The sequence below is a fragment of the Limulus polyphemus genome, unplaced genomic scaffold (assembly GCF_000517525.1).
Source record: "Limulus polyphemus unplaced genomic scaffold, Limulus_polyphemus-2.1.2 Scaffold1590, whole genome shotgun sequence".
NCBI classification, from domain to species: domain Eukaryota; kingdom Metazoa; phylum Arthropoda; class Merostomata; order Xiphosura; family Limulidae; genus Limulus; species Limulus polyphemus.
The window spans coordinates 130,987-141,912 of NW_013667200.1; the positions used below are offsets into that span (position 1 = coordinate 130,987).

At 34.4% G+C, this 10,926-nt stretch overlaps 1 protein-coding gene across 4 annotated transcripts in view; it reads right to left on the reverse strand.

Annotated features, from left to right (window-relative positions):
- Window positions 1-656: 656 nt before the first annotated feature.
- The window catches only part of LOC106464221 (LIM/homeobox protein Lhx2-like), a 128,128-nt gene continuing 117,858 nt past the window's right edge, over window positions 657-10,926 (reverse strand). For all 4 annotated transcript variants that reach the window (XM_022391927.1, XM_022391929.1, XM_022391928.1 and 1 more), the window contains exons 4-5: window positions 2,843-3,108; window positions 657-1,105 (exon numbers count right to left, since the gene is read on the reverse strand). In XM_022391927.1, the coding sequence (XP_022247635.1) occupies window positions 971-1,105; window positions 2,843-3,108 (401 nt within the window). In that variant the 3' untranslated portion in view covers window positions 657-970. The remainder of the gene's footprint in view (window positions 1,106-2,842; window positions 3,109-10,926) is intronic.

Sequence of the window (10,926 nt, forward strand, 5' to 3'; positions counted from 1 at the left end):
GAGTGTAACCAAAATATGAGTAAATATCGTGTTATCTTCCCCTCTTTCGTATTTTTAATACATGTATTTCGCTTACATTGGTGACAGTAAAAATACATGTATTTCGCTTACATTGGTGACAGTTAACACATCACTATCTTCTCATAAAAGTAAAAAGTGTTTTGCAAAATATGGTACGAAATCCAAGTAAATTCTACCCCATAAGCATTCCCCTCCCCCTCCTACGTCACATAAAATAACATAGAAATTAAAAATTTTCATCGTCACATCAAAGATATTAACAAACCATTCACAAACAAACAAACCCTTTTGAGAGAATTTATCAGATTTCGTTCAGGAGATGCGCACAAGTCCATGCAACGTACATATGTTTACTAGGAAGTAAGTGAAAACTCAGTGTTATAGTTACTATATTTATTTTGAATGTTTGCACTCCAGAAGTTCTTTGGACCTATTTTGCTATTAAATATTAAAGATCGGGGCTCGCTACCCTAGTGGGCAGAGCACAGATTGCCCATGGTAGCTTTGTGCTTAATAACATACAAACAAACTGATCGTGTTTATAGTTTCAGTTTTCGTGTTTAGTAGTGTGTGTATAGAATCATTGAAACCAGGCCATTTATAATGAAAGAAGGAACCAAGTTTATTGACATCTAGATAGACGTTAATACTTCTCTCTCTACTCTTAAGTCAGTAGCTAGGGAAAATATACAGCCTTAATACACGTGGACATTAGGTTTCAGTATCGTTTATATTACTCGTCGATCGTTGTTTTATTCCTATGGGATTAACCCTCTATCGTCTCACACGGTTCTAAAAAAGGGTCAAACAAAAGTATAACCTAAACGAGTTCATTATTCTGACTTCGTAATGTCACTAAATTTATCCCGACACTCTTTGAACAAGGCTGAATATGTTGAAGCGCCCTGTTCCTCTTTGGTGAAAAGTGCGGAGTGTGCTTTAGGAAGGTTCACAGAGCGTTGAGTAAAGTCTCTTCTGCCGTCATTTCCACCAATGGTTGTGATTCTTCGACAACTTTCGGTCCTTGGGTGTGTTGGTGTAGAATGTTTCTCCTCCATTTGGCTCGAGCGTTTTGGAACCAAACCTAAAACATAGATTCATTGTGAATTTACATCAAGTGGAAGAATTAAGGCATAATTTTACATCTAAAATAATAACAAAAAAAAGCAAGTACAAGCCTGAGTTAATTTTTCACAGCTGTAATGTAAAACTAGAGATTTACTGTTCGTGAGTCAGTGTTTGGTCAGCGGTAAGTTTCTGGACTTACAATGTTTAAATCTTGGGTTCGATTCCCCAAGGCGGACAGAGTGCAGATAGCCCATTGTAAAAACTTTGCACTAAACAAACGAATTGTTTGTTTCTATTTAAGCACAAAGTTACACAATGGGCTATCTGCGTTCTGCATGCCGCGAGTATCGAAACCCGATTTTTAAAGTTATAAGCCCTTAGACTTACCGCTGAACCTGGGAGAGGCTAACCAAACAAATATTGTTTATGAAACTAGAATCGTTATTACTTAAGCCTGTACGTTGTAGTTTTGTTGTTAGAATTGTTAATTTTTGTCATTGATGTTCGCAAAACAAATACTTGAAGATTTTCACAGAGGCGATTAAAATATTTTTCATGTACTCGACAGAGTATTATTTCATAAACAAAATCAAGTGCATCTGAAAATACAAAATGTCACTTTGGGAAAGAATAATTCACCCGACTTACACCAATGTCAATTGAGTCATGTAAATAATGCATTCGTTTCTCTGGCCATCTAATGACACATTTAAAACCAAACTTCAGACCAGAGTGAAAATTTTCCAAATCGTTGGGACTGTTATGTTGGTGTAGGTTTAAAACATCATTTAGCTCGGCAATATTTACGGCAATAATCTGTAATTTTGGTTGCAAATCTTAAGGGCTTTCTATAACGTTTCTTCGATACAAGTGTCATGACAAAAGCACACCAAATCTTCTTGCATGCTTTCCATATTCCGTCTAATGTACGAGGAAAATGGTTTCTCAGCATCTTTTCCAACAATCCGATAAAAATCCATTGACGACTTTTACCAGTATGTCTTCGTATGGAATACCATGAATCGTCGTTTCATTTTCTATCTGCTCGAAGTTGGTGACGGTTGAAGGGCTATATCATGGAAGTAAGATATGTATACCTGACTTGTGTCGCTTTTATAGATAGATATGCTTCTTTATTGTGTTGGTACAGTTGCGAGAGGCACATGGACGGCGACGGTTTTTGACATTGATCTTTGCGTCTGTAAATTATCGCCTGTTACAAGACGCTGTACTATGTTTACCACGGCTAGAGGATAACTTGTTGCAGGTCTCTTTCGGAGTGGTCCTGGATACCAATGTTGATACACATTCTCTTGTTTTTCTATATCATTAAGTACAAGGGAAATCCCCTTCTTGTAAATTCTAAATTCCCGATCTCAACACATTTTTATTATCTGAATGTATGAAAAGGCTGGTATGAGATTAATGTCCAGTGACATGAAACTACATGTATAACACCAAGGAATTTCAGAATATAATTTTGATACATTCCGTGCTAACGCGACTTTTCATCGGCTTTGGTTGTTACGTGACTTGCTTATTTACATATTCAAAATCGACATAATGTTTTCAGCTTTCTGTATAAAGAAAGTAATAATTTTTATGACTGGAAAGTTGTTTTGTTTGCTAATTAATTTATCGTTATTTTATTTACGAAATGTAATATTTATTAACTTACGACGCCTAATTCGTTATATATATGAGATAGTGTGAAACTTTTTAATGGGTAACTTATTTTACTTATTTAACTCACTTGTAGTACCCTCTTGTTAAGTCCTGTTTTTTGAGACAGTTGCTTTAAATCCTTAGCATCTGGATTATGATTGATGGCAAAATAAGATTTCATAGTGCGCATTTGATGGTGTTTAAAGGAAGTGCGCATTCGCTTCGGTCTTGTTTTGGATATATTCTTGCTTGGTGAAAAAGGTGGCGTTGTGTTATGTTGAAATTCCCCTAACGGTCTGTCTCGTAAATTGACCATTCCACACATCCCTCCAACATCAATGTTAGTTGTTGATCCTGAAATATAAAAAAATACGTGACGTATAACATAAAATCAGATCACAATTCGCGAACTTTGAAAGAACCTTTTTCCCACAGAACCACGCATGGTGTGGATCAGAATAATTAACAGTAACACCGAAACCCAACAAAAGAGTTTAGTATGTAACGATACCAACCCCTTTAGAGTTCACTTCCCTTCGTACCCGGGCCAGGAAGTCAAGCGTGTAATGTCCATTCTAGGGCAAAGGACCGAAAACCAAGAGCAGAGCGACTACAATGGACCAAGGTCGATCATGCCTACCTTAATAAAGTCGGCCTAGTTTCGCGACAAAGACATCCATCCGACCGGAAACATCAGATAAGATACAAAGTTACGTAGGCGATATGGAACTAAACACAGAGCCTATGGAAAAGCATTACCAGCTTTATACAACGTGCTTATTAATTATCAACACGTTCGTAAGATGTAGGTGGAGCGATAATCGTGACTGGAAATCAAAGCTAAAGCTTGGCTTTGTTTCAAAACAAAGTTTTCACCATGATTCGCGATAATTGTGTTGCCATTCCATTACTGGCTCTCTAACGATCCTGGGACTGCAAACTACTATGGAAATAATAGCACTGTGTACAAAAGGGAACTTGCAATTTTAAGCATCCTTATCTGGTTTCCCTTTATTTTGCTGTTATCTTGGTTACTCAGCAGAAACGCATGCGTGAACAGAATACTCTTATAAAGTCGAGCTCAAGTGAAATGTTTCGACCTAAGTATGACGCTCACTGCTAACTCCTGTTATGTCTTTCCACAACTAATTTCCTGTTTTTCCACAAGCAGAAAAAGGTAGCTTACCCAGAACTTCTTGAATTACGAATATATAGTTGAGCCAATATTTTTAGATCACCAGCAAAACAAATGATTATAGCTTATGAAAAATTGCACACCGTTGGGTGTTGTTATCTTGTAAGATACAAGATATGAACATTAAGCAAACAGAGACCATTACGTTTAAGAATAAATAAATAAAAATATATAAATGAGAGAAATGTTAACATTGTGACATTCGTATAAAATTAAAAAATATATATTAACTGAAAAATATTGAGCTTAATGGATATATTAAAACAAATATAATGCGGTTTTATTTCAAAAACATACAAAAATATGTACTCTAACCAAACGTTCCAATATCATATCTTACCATAAATGTATGTAGGACGTTGTGGGCTAGAGCACCCACATCTTCATTCCCCTCCCATAAAATTACATTATTTATATATATATATATATTTAAACATCGATAAGATTCACATGTGGATACGAATAACAAAACACTGGAATATCAGACTATTTTTCTCTTCTTTATTAGTTTCGTCAATCGGTTTCGTGACATCAAAGATCACTCTTCAGGATATAATTGTACTGAGAAAATATAACAATTTATATCTATATATATATTAGATTCGAATGAGACTAGTAGTATTATAAAGCGATTCCTGGTGCGCAACGCACACCTATCTGTATGTGCTAAAGACAAATATATGTTTCAAAAATACCTCTTTAACACCAAGAATTATTTTATTCTACTACTAAACAACTACCACAGAGTAAGTATTCTTCGAAAATCATTTTCTTATCGACAAGCAATTGCGTTTCTTTTTGAGTGGCGCCATCTTTTGGAAAAGTATTTATACCATAATTTTCTATATAGTAAAACTTATGGATCAAATGGCAAGCACACACACACACACATTGACAAATACATCATAATTCTTGGACTTTTCATATCTGATTGATAATAACAGGAAAAAATAGATGTATAATTGAATAACAACAAATCAATCGATAATAGACAGGATAGACAAACAAGGAATTTTGGAATATTGAAAAGAAGAAAGGATGTATTGTTACGTATTTTTTTTAGCCATATGAAAATCACCTTGTTAACAAAGATAATATTTACTTAAAAACTTTCTCTACCTCATTTTAAACGACAAATAACATTTTTAAAGAATAGACACCTCTTTTCCTTTATTTTTATTTTTTGAGGGGGGTTGGCGGCTAAAATACCTTCTGATACAAAAAAAACAACAACAAAAAAACTCGCCCACAAACCTAAACAATAAAATTTAACCCTCGAAAACGTTCTCCATGCCCCGATACAACGTGACGTAACACTCGGTAGAAGCTTAGACTTGCCATCAAACCCCGGTAATCTCTTTGACATTTAATTCTGCCAACAATAACGGAAAACTTAAACGATACCCTCCCGCTCTTGCTTCAGCGAGAACAAGCTCGTGCCTGTGCTCGAGCTCCCTGGCAGATTAGTTGAAATGCAGGCAGTAAGGATTAGAAAAGACGACTTATGTCGCACCGCATGTGCCAATAAAACTTAATTCCTGCGCAACGGAATAACATAGCCAATCGGATCATGCCGAGTAAGAGATTATAAAACAGACAGCTACCATCCTCGAATGCAAAGAGACAACCAATAAACCTAATTTGCTGGAGTGGGGGGTGGGGTGGGGGGTATCCTCCGTAGTAGGTCTTGGAATATTCATCCCAAGATTAAATACCGTCGAAGGTAAAAATATGAGTTCATCTTTTATATATATGTATGTGTAGTTTATTTTTTCCTTAGGACTCGATTTAACTTACGCTTTATAATTGTTTTATTGACATTTCTGGGTTTGGATTGCTGACTTAAAATCTCGGTATAATCATATTCATATGCTTGTTTCTGAAACAGATAGGTAGATAGAGAGAGAGAGAGAAATAAAGAGTTGGATAGATAGGTAGAGAAAGAAACAAAGAGATAGTTAAATGTGTTGGTGGACAAATCAGAATAACATCTATACACTCGTTCACTATTTTGGAGCCTGCTGTGCAAATCTGCTCACGTTCTATAAAGAGTTCTACCGAGATTAACCTATATTAAGCCTAATCTATTTACAGCTTATGATCAGACAGAAATGGCTGTGCCTTTAAATATCATAATAATAATAATAATAACGACATCTATTGGTGCAGATATTTCTCCACGTTTATCTGCAATATATACCGTTCACTTTTTCACCTCGGGTTTCGATACCCGTAATGGGCATAGCATTGATAGCCCATTGTGTAGCTTTGTGCTTAACAAACAAACAAAACCTTCCGAATGATGAAATACGAGAATCGGGTCTTGCGATGGTTGCGGCAACTCCCCGAATTCATTTCCCGCCGTTATTTCTAATTGTGCTTACACACAAAAAATGTTGGTATAAGGTTGAACATTTTTCTTTCATTTCGAGTTACTAAACATAACTTAGTATCTTATCGTTTAATGCAAATTTCTTGAAAAAACAACAACATAAAGATTATTAAATGAAATCTTGATACTTCATGTTTAATTGAAGCTAACGGGAGGCTTATAGCAGCTGTCAGTAACTATTGATCAAAGCAAGCTAGCAATCCACGTATCTCAGAGCCTAAACTTAACAGAGCGAATATAATGTAATTAATTTAACATACCAAACTAACTAGGAGCGAGCAATGTCATAAAACAGAAGTGTATAACGATTAGAAAGCAGTGATTCGTCGGTTGGGTATTCTACTTGTTAATCGAATTTTCGGCCATAATCCCAATAATAAGTCCCGAAGTTTAAGAGCTTAAGAGACTTAGGTTAGTCTTAAATCCATATACTAAGTTAACAATGCAAAATAATCCTTATAACAAAAATATACATAATTCATAAAAATACATTTGGTTGTTTGTAATTCAGCACAAAGCTACACAATGGGCTATCTGTGTTCTGCCCACCACGAGTATCGAAACCCGGTTTCTAGCAGTGTAAGTTCGCGCTAGAATCCATTGTGTAGCTTTGTGCTTACTTACAAACAAACTTTCTCGACTTCGGTTGTAACAGTTGCTGGAATCATTAAATTTCTATTATGAATTTTTTTTAAAATAAGGTAACTAGGAGGAATCCCTTGTCTATACAAATCCAGAGGCAAACCGTTAAATGTAATGAGCACGATGTTATATGAAGCTACTTTAAAGCTACTCTGAACATAAGGTACCCTTTTTTTTTTTTGGCAGCTCATGGCCTTCCCCAAACCCTAATTATTGTCCAGTCCTTTAACCTAGATTGTCTTCGTTATAAATGTTCGCAGTGGTCTTTGTTAAAATACAAACGATATTGATTATACACTTCCGTTTCAGGAAGCAGGTGTACTTGTCAAACACCACAAACCGTATTCAATAAGATTGCGTATTCACACGCTCGTTAAGAACTTCTCCAATTTTCCGCGTTAATTCACATCTGCTTTGAAACACAATGGAAAAGATTGATCAACTGGTAGAACCATGTTAATCTAAAAACACTCTGCTGTATAGAACACAAAGAAAACATTACAAAAATTAAAAGATAAAACTGATAAACCAACTTCTAATGGCTTGAATATATATATATATACATCAATGTTTCGAAGAACACTGACTCAGGCATGCATGCATAATACCCAGCATAGCATAAACATACAGAGAAAGAAGGGGGAAATATTTGAAAAGAACACTCGTGGACGTATAGAAGCTTAGTGAAGACATTCATCGTTTCTTACCTGCTTAATATACAGAAATATTTGTAACGTGCGAGTAAAGCATAATGACAGAATGTATCTAAGAACGTAAACATTAGAATAAAGCATAGTGACAGAATGTATCTAGGAACGTCTACACTAAAGTAAAGCATAGTGACAGAATGTATCTAGGAACGTCTACACTAAAGTAAAGCATAGTGACAGAATGTATCTAGGAACGTCTACACTAAAGTAAAGCATAATGACAGAATGTATCTAGGAACATCCACATTAGAATAAAGCATAGTGACAGAATGTATCTAGGAACGTCCACATTAGAGTAAAGCATAGTGACAGAAGGTAACTAGAAACGTCTACACTAAAGTAAAGCATAGTGACAGAATGTATCTAGGAACGTCCACATTAGAGTAAAGCATAGTGACAGAATGTATCTAGGAACGTCCACATTAGAGTAAAGCATAGTGACAGAATGTATCTAGGAACGTCCACATTAGAATAAAGCATAGTGACAGAATGTATCTAGGAACGTCCACATTAGAATAAAGCATAGTGACAGAATGTATCTAGGAACGTCTACACTAAAGTAAAGCATAGTGACAGAATGTATCTAGGAACGTCCACATTAGAATAAAGCATAGTGACAGAATGTATCTAGGAACGTCCACACTAAAGTAAAGCATAGTGACAGAATGTATCTAGGAACGTCCACATTATTTGTTAAGTCTCCTTTTTTGCTTCTCGTTGTTAATTTAAAAATGTGAAAATCAAAGTTCTCGGTAGGAGTTAGAATTTATTTCTTAGTAGAAAGTGTAGAAATGTGGAACTACAAGAAGAGAGTGTGAAAAGGAGGAGAGAAATAAATATTTTTAAAAGTGTGAAGTACAGAAGAGAGTGTGAAAAGGAGAGGAGAAATAAATACTTTTAAAAAGTGTGAAGTACAGAAGAGAGTGTGAAAACGAGGGGAGAAATGAACACTTTTAAAAAGTGTGAAGTACAGAAGAGAGTGTGAAAAGGAGGAGAGAAATAAATACTTTTAAAAAGTGTGAAGTACAGAAGAGAGTGTGAAAAGGAGGGGAGAAATAAATACTTTTAAAAAGTGTGAAGTACAGAAGAGAGTGTGAAAAGGAGGGGAGAAATGAATACTTTTAAAAAGTGTGAAGTACAGAAGATAGAAAGTAATTCCTCGGTAGAAGTATAGTAGGAGGATTAAAGTCTTTGGTAGAGAGTATGAAAGAAGAAAATTAAATCCTTAATAGAAATATAGTTGGGGACTAAAGTCTTCACTAGAAAATATAGTTTGTTTGTAATTTAGCACCAATCTACACAATGTGCTCTGCTGCCCACAGGCATCGAAGCCCGATTTCTAGCATTGTAAGTCCACAGACATACCGCTGTGCCACTGTGGGGGTGGGGGACAGAAAATACTAAATAAAAAAACCAAACCCTCAGTAGAAATATAAGCTTGGAATGAAAGTTCTAAGTAGAAAGTGTGGAAGAAGAACACTTAAATACTCAAAATAAATCTAGCTGGAAACTAAAATCCTCACTGGAACTATGGAAAAAACAACTAAATCGTCAAAAGAAATATAGCTGAGGATTAAAGCCCCTTGCAGACGTTGCTAAAGAGGATAACTAACTCCTCAGTAGATTTAAACTTTTAGATTAAACTTATGGTGATGATGTTTTATAATAAAGCTACAGAACCCGAATAAACCATATAAGATGTTTTATAATAAAGCTACAGAACCCGAATAAACCATATTTTATTATAAAACATCTTATATTGTTTATTCGAGTTCTGTAGCTTTATTATAAAACATCTTGCTACAGAACCCGAATAAACCATATAAGATGTTTTATAATAGCTACAGAACTCGAATAAACCATATAAGATGTTTTATAATAGGTACAGAACCCGAATAAACAATATAAGGTGTTTTATAATAGCTAAAGAACTCGAATAAACCATATAAGATGTTTTATAATAGCTACAGAACCCGAATAAACAATATAAGATGTTTTATAATAAAGCTACAGAACCCGAATAAACCATATAAGATGTTTTATAATAGCTACAGAACTCGAATAAACCATATAAGATGTTTTATAATAGCTACAGAACTCGAATAAACAATATGAAGTTTAATCCAAACATTTAGTATCATCTGTCCATTTACATTAGAATTGTAGTTCAAGCAAAAAATATCATATTCTAATTATTCGGTCTATGAATGTTTTTTGTTGTTGTTTTTTTTCTCTTAGTAACTACATTTGTTCTTGGAGAAATCATCATACATATATATATATTAATGTTTGGATTTTCTATTGATAGCTCATTGTGAAACTTTGCTCTTAATAACAGACCAGCAGTGAGCTCCTAATAAGCTTTGTTCAGCCATATATACATACTGAAGTTAAACCATGTAGCTGGCTTTCGACTGTCGATTTAGGTTGAATTCGATTGGTCAAAAGGCTACCTAAGGCATCCTGAAACCTAAGCTGAGCAACAACGTTCAAATCAATATTCAGATATTTTAACAATAAACCACGGATCTCTTGTTATAACGAAACTCACTAGACAGAAGTGTTATCATTAAATAACCAAGACAAAGCGATGACTTTATATTGAAGAATGTATTATTCGATTTGAATAAATAATTCTAGTTAAAGAATGTTCCAGAAGTAATAAACGTGACACATACAATGAAATATTACATAAAAAAACAACAACAAGGCATAGTTAAGTGTATGGTGTTCACTGTATGTTGTTTTACGTTATGCTTGTGAAAGAAATATTGACGAATTTATACAGCAGGTTTACCATAAGATCAATTTTAGTATGAGTCAGGAAATTTCAGAAATAAAAAATCCTGAGTATCTAACCCTATCATTATTGTTTATAAGTACATTGTTAAATTTGATACAAAAAAAATTAATTGGATATACATATTGGGAAATACATTGATAAATACACATTTAAAGTAAAATATTATTTGTGTTTAGTGATCTCTGAAAAGAATCGTTACACCATTAGGACTATTCAAACTTTTCTTTCAGCTGAGAATCATAGTACATAGTGATGTCTAGACCTAATTACTGATATCCATGATAATTACAAGTCCGATACGAACTGTACGTTAAACAATATTACGACACTTATGGTATAGAACATTGTTCATTAACAAAAAGGGAACATAGATAAACGTTTCGGAATTCTATCAGATTCCATCTTCAGTATCTAAAGCAAAATAAAATGA